Source organism: Delphinus delphis, chromosome 6, assembly GCF_949987515.2.
Source record: "Delphinus delphis chromosome 6, mDelDel1.2, whole genome shotgun sequence".
In the NCBI taxonomy this organism is placed as follows: Eukaryota; Metazoa; Chordata; class Mammalia; order Artiodactyla; family Delphinidae; genus Delphinus; species Delphinus delphis.
In genome coordinates, this window is record NC_082688.1 from 17,888,038 (window position 1) to 17,904,679 (window position 16,642).

The following is a 16,642-nucleotide window of genomic DNA, read 5'->3' on the forward strand; positions in this document are numbered from 1 at the left end:
GCCCCGTGATGGGGAGCTCACTGTATCACAAAGCACTTCATCTCACTGTGGATAGCTCTCATTCTCAGAAAGGTTTTCTCAACTTTGGCCCTTAAGCTACAGCCCTGGAAATGCTTAGTCTAAATGCTACCCTCAAAGGATCAAGCAAATACACTGGTTGGTTGACTGAAGGTCTGTAACCCCTGGGAGAGTGCTGTGCATTCTGACAGTCTTCATGCTTCCAATGCCCCCTAGGCCATTGCAGGGGGAGGGAGGGGCCTGTTTGGACCGGAGGAAACGGGCTTGGGGGGAAATGCAGGCGGTGGGGGCAGCATGAAGGAATATCTGCATCTCACTTTGGCAGCCTACGGTGTAAAGCACCGGAGAAAGGTGAGACGTGGAGACAAAACGAGAACAAGACGAGATCTCTGCAAGCACTTCAACCCAATCGGGCTGAGGTTCCCAGAAGAGAGAGAACTCAGTACTTTCGACTCGTTTCCATTTTTGTTCTGTCTCAGGGACCTCTTGAATTCCAGCTGGGCCAGAAAGGTGCATGGCCAAAATACCCAAAGAATGTCCCCTATTATAGAATGTTCAGCGCACGGTGCAGAGCCGGCAGGTTTTGATACTTCTGATAACATGTGGATATAAGACTCAATGTTCGGGGTGGAGGAGCTTGGCTCTAACCAAATTTGGGAATCTTGTTTCAGGAGAATGGACAAGAGAGACTGGGAACTATGAGAAATGGAGGGCTCACACGAAAATGAAAATGGAAGTTTGAACCATTTTCTAGACTCATCCAGCACAAAGAGTGAGGTGTCTCTTCAGTCGCCACAGTGGTCACTTGCCCGCTTCCTCTGACAGGCTGCTCCTCTCGATAGCATCCTCACGCTCCAGTCTTGCGCGCTAACAAGGTCAGGGTTGGGTCTTTTACTTTGGTTTCTTCAGCGGGCTCCAGCCCAGACCTCGGCACAGACCTCCAATAAACACCTGCACTTACCATTCTTCCAGCGTCAGGGAAAGACAGAGAGTGGGACGAGACTGGTTTGTAAAAAGGAAATGGACACACCTGAGGTCATTTCATCACTCCCCAACCTGGTGGAGCATCGTAGCGAACACCAGGTTACCAGGAACAGGGCCACTGAGACAGGGAAAGGGAGCGTCCTGAACTCAAGGTGTGGGCAGTGCCCGGGAAGTCTGTAGGAGGAGAATTCAAGCACTTCATGGAGCGGGCACAGTACCACCAACACAAAGATCTGTCCATCCACGACTCTTTCTGCTTGATTCACAGCGATATTCTGCAGGAATCCAGTTACTTGCAGCTCTTAGACAGGACGGCATATTCCCAAGCTCCCAATGTCACCTTCCACGAGCTCCTTTTAATCCTAGATTTTCCACTATGGGCTGTGTGATCCTGGAGAAAACACTCCACCCCTTAGTTTCTCAGAGGTAGGTAATAATTCTTTCCTTGAAGAATGGCGAGGGGGTTGGCTATGAAGTGTGTATGAGGGCCCAGTACAGTGGCTGGTGGACCTCGACAACCACTGGTTCCCTGCCCCACCCTCCACCCTGTGCTTTGGTACTCACTCTCTGGATAGGGGCCCCTGCATCTACACGGCCTGTTCCTGTAGGGTGTTCATGTATTTGTGCCTGTGCGTGCCTGTCTGTATGTGCGTAAAAGATACAGAAAGAGAAAGAGAGAGAGGAGGGAGGAGAAGGACGAGTGTATAATTGTGCTGAGGGAAGGTAAGGGGCACACGGTGCGTCTAACACCCCCCAACTCCCTCTCTCAAGCCATCAACCTCTTCACTGGAGGCCCTGACAGGGTGAAAATTAACCAACAGCCTCCTCTAATCACTGTACAGGGTAATGAAGGCCACGGTTAGACTCCTTCCTCTTCTCTGTTGTCAGAAGGGAGCTATGTTTACACTCCAGGAAGAGCCTTTACTCAGTTATGCAGGTTGCGTGTGTGTGCGCACATGTTGGCTTGTGCATGATGGGGGCGGTGTGTGAATGACTTCTAGGCACTTGCTTTGAGACAGGGAACTGGGGGGACTTTTGTTCTGCAGGCCTCCAGGCCGCCCTGCCCAGCCCTGCGCCCAGACGGCACACACATCCCCTACCCTGACCCTGTATTCTCCAGTGAGTTGATCTCATTATGGCAAATTTAGTTACAGCTGAAGTCTCCTTGTAACAAAGATTATGTCCAAGCCCAGAGTAATGGAACCTAGTCGATTTCATTAAAATAAAATTGGTTACAATGAATAATTCAATAGGATGATTTTGTTTCCTCATCTCCTCTTTGTAGATCGAAGAGCTAGTATTTATAATGATTTTTTTTAATTGGATTTTTGTTTAGGAAGAGATAATCACCCATGATTCCTGACAGCCCCCTCCTTAGGAGACTGGAATAATTGCCCCACAAAGTCTCTTTTCAAATGCTAAGACTGGAAAATTCTTTCTCTCCTTTTCTCACATTAGTAGCAATAAACTTTGGGTGGTTTTTAAGCACAGCTGCTACCTCAACACCTGCTCATGTGAGATTCTGAGTGTGTTAATAATACCCTTGTTTGAATGATGTTTTTTAAACATTTCTAGGAACTGGATGGAGGTGCTGAATTTGGAATTCCTGGCTCTATAGCTGGCCAGCCCTGCTGTTCCTGAAGCAGAACACTGTGTGAGAGAGGTAGCAATGTGCGTGCGTGTGTGTGTGTGTGTGTGTGTGTGTGTGTGCGTGCGTGTGTGTGTGTGTGTGCGTGTGTATCTACAGTCAATTAAATACACATCTCCCGAACTCCTAGTCTTATCTAGACCTGTGCTTGAAGATGGAGGAACAAAGTGAATAAAACCTCAAAACTGTTTTCACAAAACTAGCAGTCTAAAGGGGGAGCTAGACACAGAAACAGGTAATTAGAGTTCAGAGCACGGGTGTAATCAGAGATGGATACGGCAAATACAGAGGTGGCACGGGGCAGGATGAGGCCTACACAAGCACTCATTTATTCATTCATTCGTTTGTTCGTTCGTTTGTTTGTTCATTCATTCATGCACCCGGCTGGCACTACACATGGGAAACGTCAGGGAATACCACGCTTCCATTTCTTTCCATCCTCCTTGGGGCAGTTGGAAGCAAATGAATGAATAAAGGATCTAATGCATGTAAACACAACCAGATAAATGAAAAAATGATCCAATAAACACTGTAAGTGAGCTTGGACTCCTTTTGTACCTCTTCCGATGATTTTCACTGGGCCCCAGAAGGTCACATCTCTCTTTCATCTAGAAACCAGGCCTCCCCCCAACTACCCCGCCGACCCTGAGTCAGGGAAGCAATATTAGAGAGGAATGGCTAGGAGTAATGGCTCATCTGCAAGGCCAGGAGGGAGGTCGGCCTCAGAAACGGCTACGGGGCCAGGCAGTAGGAAGCACTGAGTCGTGTCTCTGGGAAACAGGGATCTCGGAAGAAGGCAGGTGCTTGTTCAGCAGGATAATTGGAAAGGGGGCTCTGGGGACAGTATAGCCATCCTGAGAATCACATCAGCTCTGGTGGCCCCAACACTCTTGCTCCCTCAACTAACCTGAAAGTCCCTTGGGGAAGAACCTTGGGACATAACTAGTGCATTCGGGGACTAAGGAACGAGTCACAGCTTTTTAGAGTTGGGAAGGTCCTTGCAGATCATCCAGCTCAACTACTCTCTAACTTAAAGATGGGGAAAATGGGGCCCAGAGAGGTGGGAACACTAGCCCAAAGCCACACAGCAAATTCATGGTAGAGGCACTATTAATTCACGGGAGAGTGCTCAAGGAGCACACAACTTGACACTCTGCCCCCCTCGAAAGTGAGACTCACCCCAAGAATTCGTTCTTATCCCACTGAATTCCAGTGGTATATCCAAAATGGAGAGCTTTCCCCAAATATAACTTACAATAGGTAGGGACACAGGAGGGCCGTCATTACCCCTACTATGCTGGTGTTTCTTGCCCTTAACCCTTCCATGTCCAATCGCTGACAAACAGGTCTCATGAGACCTTGGAATTGCATTTGGCCACTTGCAGCAACATGGATGGACCTAGGGATTATCATACTAAGTGACGTAAGTCAGAAAGAGAAAGACAAACACCACATGATATCACTTCTATGAAACAGAAACAGATTCACAGACATAAAGAGCAGACTTGTGGATACCGAGGGGGAGGAGGGTAGGAAAGGAAAAGACTGGGAGTTTGGGATTAACAGATGCAAACTAGTATATATAGAATAGAGAAACAGCAAGGTCCTACTGTACAGCACAGGGAACTATATTCAATATCCCGTGATAAACCATAATGGAAAATATTATGAAAAAGAATATATATGTGTAGAACTGAGTCACTCTGCTGTACAGCAGAAATTAACACATCATTGGAAATCAACTACATATCAATAATTTTTTTTTTTAAAAAATGACTTTACAAAAAATTTTGAAAAAAGCATTATAAGCAAAGTCAAAAGAAAAACTGCAGACTGGGCGAAAGTATTTTCAACGTACATCACAAACAGGAGCTCATCTCACTGGTAAATAAACCACTTTTAACCATCAGGACGAAAAAGACCAAAGTCCCAATAGAAAAATGGGATAAAGAGACTGCTCATAGAAAAAGAAAGGAACACGACCATGATACACACAAAAAGAATCTCAATTTCACTGTAGTAAAAGAAATGCAAATTAAAACAACGTGAGATGACATTTTCTTACCTATGGAGACAGTAAAAATCCAAAAGTTGACAATACACTCTGTTGTTAAAATTGGAGAGAAACAAACACTTTCATACATTCCCGATAAGAATATAAAATGGTACAGTCCTATGGAGGAATATTTGATAAAAATATGATAAAGTTATATACGCTTTTTTTTTTTTTTTTTTTTTGGCCACGCTGCGCAGCTTACAGGATCTCAGTTCCCCCACTAGGGATCGAACTCGTACCCTTGGCAGTGAAAGTGCGGAGTCCTAACCGCTGGACTGCTAGAGAATTCCCTATATATGCATTAAAAAAAAATTATATTTGGCTAGAGATATGATCAAGTGGCCATGTCCAATGACACTGTCTTTGTGATGGGCAACCTTGAGGGGCAGAGCAGAGATTCAGAATGTCTGCAGGAAATGTTACGTGTGGCTGGGAGCTTACCTGGGATGCTGCTGGTTGGCCGATGATGACCCAGCCTGGGCACTGCTGGTCTTGATGGGATACGGAAGCGTTGGATGCCCATTGATCCAGGAACCCCTGGGGCGTGTAGACACCACAGTCTTTGATGCTAGTTTTTTGTTCAAACTCCTCACATACCCCATCACCATCATGGAAGTAGCACCGGCTGGGTTCATCTACAGGAGATAGACATAGAAGGGAGAGACCAGATCAATGTTTGTTCTTTGTCCTCATCTGTCATCAGCAGCTATGGAATCAGATCAGCAGAACCATCAGCATGGTCAAGCCCATCACTGAGAGTCACAGTTGAATATTATTCAGTCTTTAAAAAGGAGGAGATCTTGCCATATGTGACAACATCAATGAACCTGGAGGACACTACATGAAAGACAAACACTGTATGATTCCACTTATATGATGTGTGTAAAACAAACTCATAGAAGGAGAGAGTAGAATGGTGGTTGCCAGGGGCTGGCAGGAGGGGGTTGAGATTTCAGAGTTACTGTTCAATGGGTATAAAGTTTTAGTTATGCAAGATGAATAAGTTTTAGAGATCTGCTGTACAACACTGTGATTATAGGTAACAAAACCGTATGTACACTTAAAGATTTGTTAAGAAGGTAAACCTTGTATTATGTGAGTTTTACTACACACACACAGGAGTTGACAAACATTTCCACCTTCATTACCCCAAATAAGCCCCACAGCAAGCTTGTGAGAAAGATGTTATTATTTAAATTATTATTTTAGTCTTCCAGATTAGGAAACCGAGATCCCACATATCTTTAATAATTTGCCCAAGGTCATTCAGTGCGTTCATGCCAGACCGTAGTTTCAAACTCAGGCTTTCCACTGTCCAAGTTCTGGGTACGTTATCTGCCACCACAGAACTTCATGGTCTCAAACTGAGGTTTATTTAACTCTAGAGGATTACAGTTTGACATAAAGAGTGCACTGATACATGAGAGACTCTGGCTTCAGTCCCAGGTCTGGAACTAAATTGCTCTATTCCTTTAGACATATCTCTTTCCCTCTCTGGGCTCAATCATCATTGAAGGGGATGAAACTACTGAGACTCCAGGAGCCCTTCCTGTCTAATGTGCTAGGCTTCTAGGGCCTTGTTGGATATATTAGGTGTTTCAGTTAAAGGCCAAGTGAGTTCTCAAGCTCCCATGTGATTCAAATCCCAGCAAGGAGTTCTGCTTGGGACAATTTAAAGCTGCAGCTGGCTGCAATGATGCTCACTTAGCTGCAAGAACAAAGATCAGAGAAGCACAGAATTAACTGGATGCCTTCTAAGTAAGTAGGACATACACAGTACACGTTTCTTGGTGTTGCAATATAGAACCACACAAGGAGAAATCTGGAGGTAGCCGTCCAAAAGAGATCACTCTGCCCAACTTTTAATAACTTGAATGTCAGGCATTCTGTGATACTTACCCAACTCTGCTAGGAAAAGCTAAGTGCCCCCTCCTATGTGGGTTCCTATTTTACAAAGATCCCCATCTTTACACTTATCACACTGTGCGGCCGTCATGTTTACATACAGCAGCTCCTTCAAAAGGCAGTGAGCTCCTCAAAATCTAGTCCCTATCCAGTGTTTTGGAGTGACCTTATAATTTATCATCCAAATAATGCACTTTGAGAGTAAGAGAGAAAGCTAGTAAAAACTGTCCAGGAGATAGGCACATATCCTGAGAAAATCTAAATACCGCAGAACATATGGTCACCCTGAGGATACTGCTTGATCTAGGCCATCCTTCCCCTACTTACTACAAAATGATGGCGTGAAGCCCCATTTCTAACCAGGGTTTGGCTTCTGCCCCTTATATTAGCTATGTAACTTTGCACAATTAGCGTCACTGGCTTCCCACCTGTAATACAGAAATCACTGTCCCAGCCGGGACAACCTCTCAAGATAGCCATACAACTTTCATAAGAAATGGACAGGAATGAGCTTTATTCTAAAATAATGGTCAAGGGACTTCCCTGTCGGTCCAGTGGTTAAGACTCTGCCTTCCCATGCAGGGGGTGTGGGTTCGATCCCTGGTCGGGGAGCTAAGATCTCACATGCCTCGCGCCCAAACAACCAAAACTTAAAACAGAAGCAATATTGTAACAAATTCAATAAAGACTTTAAAAATGGTCCACATCAAAAAAAAAAAAAAAAAACCCTTAAAAAAAATAAAATAAAATAATGGTCAAGAGAAAAGATACTCTTCTCCTAAGGGTTCAATTTATTCCTAAGTGGCTGAATTGAATCAGCTTATAAAATCAGTACTCACTTGAAACCCTTTCAAGCAGCATTCCCCCAAATAGAAAGAGCCCGGGTCAAGTAGAAATAAGACTTGGATTTCTGTGATGCTGACTATCTGAAAAAAGGAATCATTGAATTCAGGGGCAGCAGAATGTTGAGCCCCTTCCAAGCTCCAAAATCCCTTGTTTATTTCTGCAAACAGTTTACATAGTGAAATACTATCAAAAGAGCCAGAATAAATCAGTCCATTATAATTCAATTATTTAAGGATGAGTCTGAGCCAGCTGAGGACTCCAGTGACCAGTAGCATGCCCGGCAGTTCAAGCATGGAAAGAATACAGGCTCAGCACTTCTCAGTAGCTCCAACCTCTTGGTGAATGGAGCCAACTTACATATAATAAAACTCAGGCCCCATCCAAGAGTGATGAGCCATCAATCCAGACTTCACTCTTTAGAAACCCAATAAAGGGAACTGCATAGGGCATAGGTTTTGGCATCAGACAAAACTAGGTTCAAATCCGAATTCTGCCATATACAAGCAGCACAGGGCTTACATAACCTAACCTCTCTGAACTTCATTTCCCTCATTTTAAAAAAAAATGGAGATAATATTTATCCAGCATTGTTGCAGTGGTTTCATGAGATGATGTGTACAATCCCAGCCCCTTCACCTATTTTATCGAATGGAAAACTAAGAGCCGTAGGAGGTAAGGCATCTGCTTCCAGACAACAGAGAGAGTTGGTGGTAGGGATAGAAGCAGGATCCTGGACTTTTGATATCTAGCAGAGAGTTCTTCCCCCTGCACACCGTAGCTACAGAATAATGAAGGCACACCCTGTTGAGGATAAGGTCACGGGGTTGCCGGACTCCTGGGACCACCTTTCTTTTCCTCGAATATGAAGACAAATAGGGTAAGATTATCATAAGATCACCCATGATCTGCTCTCTAAGATAAGTTGATTCATGTCATCAAAGAGACCTCAGAGTGGCAGGAACTGGGGCTAGAGTTGAGTTCTTGTGAAGGTTAATTTCTTCCTGATTATGCTGAAGACCTCAAACTATCTGTCTGCTTAGAGCCAGTGGACCCTGGAGGTTCTGGAGGAGAGACAGAGGTAGACACAGGTAGGTAAATATGTACTTAGATAGGCAGTTATATGTAGTATGTAGTTGATATATAGATAGATAGGCAGAGGGAGGGTTAAAAGAGGGATAGGAAATTGGGGGAAATGGGAGAGGGAGGGAGGGAGGAAGAGAGGAAGGGTGAGGGAGGGGGAGAGAGAGAACTGTTTTCTCCCCCAAGATTCTGCTGACAAAGCTGCTGTGAGTCCCTTTTTTTGAATAACATCCCTGCACTCTGCTATTCAGTTTCTCTTGCTACTAGAGTCCCAGGGGCCCTTGAGCTGCATCTGCCAGTCTTCATCTGGGGAATTCTCTCTCCCACTCTACTCCCATGCCCCCAGGACTGAAGAAAGGAGGGTGGGGAACGGAATACAAATGTGTGGCCAGGAAAAACAAAGGCAGCAACAACAAAACAATAAAACAAAACCAGCCTTCCTGTTTTCATTACACCATTTTATGTGGTGCTTCTTGAATGCTTTATGCTGGGAGCTGAGCAGGTTTCAGGGAAAAGAGCTTGAAGTCAATACCAACGTCCGCTGAGCATCCTGCCCCTTGCCTTCTCAGGTAGTAGCTAGGTGGCGCTGGTAATAATACATCCCACAGGGAGGGGTACTGTGAAAACGAATACTTGTTGAATGAATGAATGAGGAAAATTCAGCACCCTCGATGCACATACTCTCGTCCAAATATAGTTTAGGCTCTGTACCCTTTGAAACGTTTCTTTAGACTGGGTCTCGGGGTGAAGGGAAAGGAACTGGGACACCAGTGGTGACTAGCTTACAGCGGAATTCCACTGGGCAGTCCGATTTCTCCATCTTACCCCACCTTCCCCTGATACGGGGGTATTCCTCATTTCAGATTCGCTCTCTTTCACGTAGTGAGACACTTAGAAATCTGCTCTAACCAGCTAGGAGACTCGATGTTGGTGGGGAGACACTGCCAGGTCTGTCTTCCCTGGTTGAGCTTTCAGTTGCCAGAGATGAGCTCAGCTCCAAGAGCCCAAGGCAGATGGACACTCTGTAACCGGACAGACACAGCTGATGGCGATTCTCAATGACTTAATTTTCAATTTCCATCTGTCTGGAGCATCAGGATGAACGGCCAGGCCTCTGCACCCCTGAAGTATGTCTGAAGGACACTATCTGAGATAAGCAGGGATTGTCACCCCTGTTTGAAAGCTTGGAAAGCCAAGTCTCAGGGAGATGAAACAAGTTTACTTTTAAGTATAAGCAAAGGCTGGCATTTGAGCTATTGTTAAGAGTTCTCATCCTTGAAGTTAGAAGCCTTGGATTCAAGCTCCTTATCTGTCCCTGACTACTGGATAAGCATGGGCATGTTATGTCATCTCCCTGTGCCTCAGTTTCCCCATCTGTAAAATGAAAACAAGATTACCTTTTAGACTGCCTCAACAAAGTGCTGGGTGTGTTCAAACAGCATAATAGACTTAGAGATGGAAAGTGACACGAGTCTTAAAGGAACAGGGCTTATTCTTAACCATGATGATACTGGGGTGAGGTAGGGGGTGGAGGAGAAGTCTTCTTAATTAGAAATGTCTCCTTTTGTTTACCCAGCCCTAGATCCTAAGGAATCTTCAAGAATAGAGATGATTGAAGAGAGTGCATGGGCTATTTTCAATATAAACAGCAAGGAACCAAGTAAACCAAAAAAAAAAAAAAGGGGGTGGGGGGGAGCAACAACCTGAGGAAAAAGAAAATAATTAACTTACAGTGGAACTATTTCAACCCAACTGGGGGACGCTGATTACCTTACCTTGATTAGAAACTTTGGTCATTTGTGATACCACTGGAATCCGGAGGATCCCACAGAACTTATAGACTAATGGTAAATGCAGGTAAAGCATTTAATATACAACAGGTGATCAATAAATGGTCTATGATGATGATGATTCTGGAGCCGAACGTGATTATTTCATGTTATGTATGGGGAAACTGAGGTCCGCAAAGTTGAAGTAATTTTCCGAAGGCTTTAGAAGAAAATTTGCCAGAACGTTGGTTCTTAAGCCCATAATACAATCCTTTTCTACTGCACCGTGCCACCTTACCAGATCGGGTTTCCAGTATATAATTCTGGAACAAAATGGTCTGTTATCTTTAACCAAGTTTCAATACTACTTTTGGGAATCTCTGATTTCACTTTTCACAACAGCCCCTGGTATGGGCTAAGTATAACAAGTCTGAGAAGCTAATGGGGTTGCTAAGTCAAGACGCCACTGAGACGAGAATAAGACTACCTGCAGGTGGAGAGATGAGAGCTATAAGTAATAGGAGATGGATTTGGTTTAGGACTCAAGGAGGATACAAAGAATTTGAACACACACTTGTTTTAGTGGCCTGCCTTCCGGAGGATGGGTAGATTTACCTATCTTTCTAAACTTCTTGTTTATGAAGATGGGTCAGCTTTTGAGAAGTTAGCATCTGTTTCTATTTCCAGCTGAGAGAACAGGATTGGCATTGGGATATTCTCTTTTAGTCCAACGATGACTATTTTTTCTATTTTTTCAACACCAGAAAAAATAGTATTTTTTAAGTTCAGTTGTTTGTTTAGGATGGGTCCAACCACAACAAACTTCATGCCGCATAACAATTCATCCAAACAACAACAAAAAGAGACCAAAAAATGTACAATCGTTGTGTCCAAATAATAACTTCTTGGAACAGGGGAAACTGGGTGGAGTGCTTAAGCCCTGAAGGCTTACAAAGGGGAAGCTTGAGGCAGGGTGGCGGCTGTACTGGTAAATGTTTCCTCTGGAACAGAATATCTGGATTTTATATTGCCTATCTTTTAAAGGCTTCAAGGCAAACCCACATCGCTGACCTCACTTAGTTCTATTCAAACCAAGGTTTGTTCTTAATCTTCACCACCAGATCAGCCTGTCCAGAGTACAAAAGACAGGGTGGTGAAGGGCTTCTGAAGAACCATGAATCCGCTAACAAGCTTCAGATGCCGAGTAGGTCTGCTGAATCTGAGGAGTTTAAGGGGGCTTCTGGTTCCGTCAAGGGCTGGCCACATACCGAAGCGGGCCAGAAACTCCTTCCTGTGTTTCGGTGGGACAACCAGGCGCCATCTAGCAAACCCAAAGCACTAGGAAAAGAAGAGTGAACCTGGACGTCGTCTCAAATGATCACTCCAGCTCCACGCCCACAGAAAGCACGCTCAGGACAGCCTCCCTTCTGTCTACTCGCACCCTACAACACTCTCATAATTGGCTTTGGGTCTTCCCCACTTCAACACCTTCTCATAAAACAGCCTATGAGTGATTAACCTAAATCTGACCATGTCTGAAATTCTTAATTGACTCCTGCAAAATTTGAGCTTCCCCATCTAGCACTCAAGTCCTTTTGTAATCCAGCTCCAACTTCCCTGTCTGTTCTCATTTCCAACCACACCTCCACTCTAAAAGCATAGAGTTCCTTCCCAGAACTCACGCCTCAGAGCTCTCCACTCCCCTCTTATTTCCTTAGCCTGAAAGGCTAGCAGTCCTTGCCTTCGCGTCTTCCATCAAGATCTAACTCTAGCATCTTCAGCCCCGTGAAGCCTGACCTGTCACTCTTCTGCATCACTACTTGTCTAGCACAAGCCATTTCCCTTTATTCCCTGAGTCACGGTTCTCTTTTTCCAAACCAGCAAAGAGGATATTGCCTACGTAAAAATTGTTAATTAAAAAAGTGAGCAATGTACATTTTAAAAATTTAAAAAATTAAAGCCTCCCTTCAGTTCACATACCCTTACCATTCTGTCTTCTACTTCACATTTCCCTTTCCATGATTCACAGTGAAATTTACTGAGGGTTATCTAAACTTGCATTTCCCACTTTCTCTCCGGCAATTCACTCTTCAGTTCACTCCCATCTAGCTTCTGAACTCACCACCCCACAGAAATCAATCTTGTCAAGGTCACCATTGACCTCAGCATTGCTAAAACTAACTATGACGTCCAACAGTCCTGAAACATGTGAAGAAATCGCCCATTCCTTTCCTCTTGAAGTACTCCCCTCCTGGATTCCACACCACCATGCCACCCTAATCCCTTCTGGCTCTCAGCTCTTCCCACACAGACTCATGTTCTGTCTTCTGCTTCCCTCTGCTAAATGCTGCCAGCTTTCAGGGTGAGGTCTTGGGCCCTCTTTTTCTTATCTATCTACAGTCTCTCATCCAGTCCCAATGTTTAAATAAAAATGTTAGAGTATGGATGTGCCGATGACTCAAACATCTCTTTAGGTATGACCTCTTCTCTGAGTCCCAGCTGCCTGCAATGCCATCTCTACTTAAATATCTATTTAAAGTCATCACAAAATCAACATGTCTGAAATGTAAAATAGATAGCTAGTGGGAAGCAGCGGCATAGCACAGGGAGATCAGCTCGGTGCTCTGTGACCACTTAGAGGGGTGGGATAGGGAGGGTGGGAGGGAGGGAGACGCAAGAGGGAAGAGATACGGGACCATATGTGTATGTATAACTGATTCACTTTGTTATAAAGCAGAAAGTAACACACTATTGTAAAGCAATTATACTCCAATAAAGATGTAAAATTAAAAAAAAAAGAATTCTATCACCCAGTCATAAACTTACATGAAACCTCTTTCAAAAAGAATTAAAAAAAACCCAAAATCAACATGTCTAAAATAAAAGTAATGGTTTCTTCCCACAGTCCTTTCTTCCCCATCTTAGTAAATGATAACATTGCCTGACAATGGCCAGACTAAAGCCTTCTGAGTCATCTCTATTTTTTTCAGCTCCTCCTCCAATACCACATAAAGTCCATGAGCCCATCCTGTAGACTCTTTTACCTCAGGATATTCCCAAAAGATCCACTTTTGCTCCATCACTACCACCCTAATCCAAGCCACCATCACCATGGCAATGCTTATTTCACCAGAGTCTCTTCTATCTGCTCCCAACCCTCCCTCCTCCAGAGCACAGCTAGAGCGCTCTTTTAACAACATAAACTACATCAGGCCACTCTCCAACCTAAAACTCCTCGCATGGAACAAAATCCAAAGACTGTATCACAGCCAAGTCCCCACTTTATCTGACCATCTCCTACTATTATCCTTCTTGCTCACTGCCTTCCATTCATTTACTCATCCGTCCATCCATCCATTCAACAAGTATCTATTCCTTAAATAAGCCAAACTTGTTATTGTTCCAGAAATCTCGAACTTGATATTTACTTTACCTGAAACACTTTTTCTCCCCTGGCTTTTTTCACAATCTCTTCTTTTCTGCACTTAGGGTTTAGCTCAAACATTACTTCCTCAAATAACAACCCTGCCTACTTACAGTGAGCTCACATCTTATTCTTCCATCCCATTAGAAAGTAGCACACAATCTTATTTTATTTCTTCACAGTATTATTCACTATCTAAAAATAAATTATATTTATTATTGTTCTCCTCCTTCTGGATGACATAAGTTTCATGGAAGCTTATCTCAAAATGTACCCCTTTCTTTAGGATCAAGAAAACTGCCTCCCCATATTATGTAATTGATATTTAAGAATAAATGAATGAGGGACTTCCCTGGCGGCCCAGTGGTTAAGACGCCGCACTTGCACTACAGGGGGCGTGGGTTCGATCCCTGGACAGGGAACTAAGATCCCTCATGCAGCACAGTGTGGCCAAAAAAAAAAAAAAAAGAATAAATGAACATATGAATGAATGAATGAGTGACAGTGTATAGCTCTTGGATTGTAAGATATTTCTGGGCTGGCCCCAATCACACTTCTATTTGCACCCCTAATTCTTAAGACAATGCCAGTCTCATAGCAGGTACTCAGTCAATGATGAATTAACAAAGTTCTTTCGAGTTTCAGAATCTCTGTTATTGACTGTATTGAAGAAGTCTCAAACCTGATTTGAATCTGTTTCAGTAGATTGTACTGTAGAAAGATTTTAATGAAAATATTAATTATAATATCATATTATAAATCCTAGCACATACTGAGGAGGAAAATCCAATGCTATATAAAGCACCCCATGTTATTTTTTTCCCATAAGACATCTCACCATCTGTCCTACATATTGTTTTATTTTCTTTCTTGACTGAATCTGCAAAGAAATGGAATATCTGGAGAGAAAAGGCGGTGCACACTAGACTGAAATTTAATAAAGATATTTGATGGCCTTAGGAATTGAAACTTGAAGATACATTTACATCACCTTGAATTTAGTATAGTTTTTTGAATGGCCTAAAAGATTGTAAGCAAAGATAGTGACCCTAATAAATGACAATACATCCAATGTGCAGAATGTTCAAAGCCCTGAATGATTTTCAGCTGGGTCTATTTTGGTTGCCAGCGCGATCTCATAATATGAAAGAGGAGTAAAATTCAGTACCGCAGTGAATGACACAGTGGCCATGAAACAGGCATCCTAAGCATGGACAGGAGGAAGGGTGCTAACTAGGACCCAAAGGCCTTTAAAAGTATGAGCAGGAAGTAACAAAATGAGATTTGTTTTGCATGATATAAGCTAATAATAAATGCAGAAGAATAATCTGAAACATTCATATGCAGAAAGTCGGCAAAAAATGGTTAAAAAAAAGGTGATAAAAGATAGCAAACTACAAATGGAGTATCAGTGGTTTTAATGTGATCTCATCAGTCCACACCAAACAGAGAGAGAGAGAGAGAAAGGAAGGGAAGAAGGAAGGAAGGAAGGGAGGGAGGGAGGGAGGGAGGGAGGGAGAAAGAATGGGACACTTCCTCAAGACCAGCAGCCTTGTCGAGAGAACTGGAGTCTAAAATAAATGTCCACTAATATACCCATAGCTTTGACCAAGTCATTTCCCTCTCTGGGCTACAGTTTCCCCTTGAGTAAAAAAGAAAGTTAAATCAAACTGTTTTATGATTCCCTTCAACTGATTCATTCTAAAATGTATTTGCAGGCTTCCCTGATGGCGCAGTGGCTAAGAATCCGCCTGCCAACGCAGGGGACATGGGTTCGAGCCCTGATCCGGGAAGATCCCACATACCTCGGAGCAACTAAACCTGTGCGCTGCAGCTACTGAGCCTGCGCTCTAGAGCCCGCGAGCCACAACTGCTGAGCCCACGTGCCACAACTCCTGAAGCCCACGCACCTAGTGCCCGAGCTCTGCAACAAGAGAAGCCACCCCAATGAGAAGCCTGTGCACCACAACGAAGAGTAGCCCCCGCTCGCCGCAACTAGAGAAAGCCCGCGCGCAGCAACGAAGACGCAACGCAGACAAAAATAAATAAATAAAATAAATAAATTAAAAAAACAATAAAATGTATTTGCTTCTTGATTTTTGTACCTTTCCTTTAATCATTAAATCCTTTTTTAAGTCTGAAGATGGGGAAATGGGTTCAACCAAATTAAAACAGAGAAGGGTACAGAAGAACTCTCCGAAGGATGTAGAAGAGGACATAATAAAAAGCAGATGGAACGAGGGACCGAAATCAACATCTGAAGCTCAGCTTTGTCACCAGATTATGTTTGGTGCTGGGCAACAGACATCATCATTGTGGGGTTCATTCTTTTTGTCTATTAAAAGAAAATGACAATATCACTTTTCCTACCCATTAGAGAAAGTGGTTGTAATGATCAGATAAAATAGTGTTATGGAAAACACTCAAGCATGTTGTTGTTCTACATTTTATGATCACAGGTACAATCTAGAACTCATCTCTCAAATCATCACATGGGCTTTCCAATTCACTGAGTCGGTCTCAGCTCGGTTATCACCTGCCTAATGAGGTCTTCTCTAACCATGCTAACTTCACTCCAGTCTCTCTCTACTCTACTAGTCTATTTTATTTTCTACATAGCATTATATTGCTTCTTCAAAGTCTCCTTGATCATTGCATTCTCTCTAAAGCAAAATGGCAGCTCTAAGAGAGCAGAAACAGGCTGTTTTGCCCACTACTGCATTCCAATCCCAGAACATAGAAGACAGGAAATATTTGCTGGATGAATGAGTGAATGAATAAAGGTTTAGCACTGCCTTTAGAGGGCCTTCCCTGGTGGCGCAGTGGTTGAGAGTCCGCCTGCCGATGCAGGGGACGTGGGTTCGTGCCCCGGTCCAGGAAGATCCCACGTGCCGTGGAGTGGCTGGGCCCGT

General features: G+C 43.6%; 1 protein-coding gene across 1 annotated transcript in view; it reads right to left on the reverse strand.

The window, feature by feature from the left end:
• The window catches only part of PAPPA (pappalysin 1), a 254,491-nt gene that overhangs the window by 104,429 nt on the left and 133,420 nt on the right, over nucleotides 1–16,642 (reverse strand). The window contains exon 10 of the mRNA XM_060014251.1: nucleotides 5,148–5,341. Within this exon, the coding sequence (XP_059870234.1) occupies nucleotides 5,148–5,341 (194 nt within the window). The remainder of the gene's footprint in view (nucleotides 1–5,147; nucleotides 5,342–16,642) is intronic.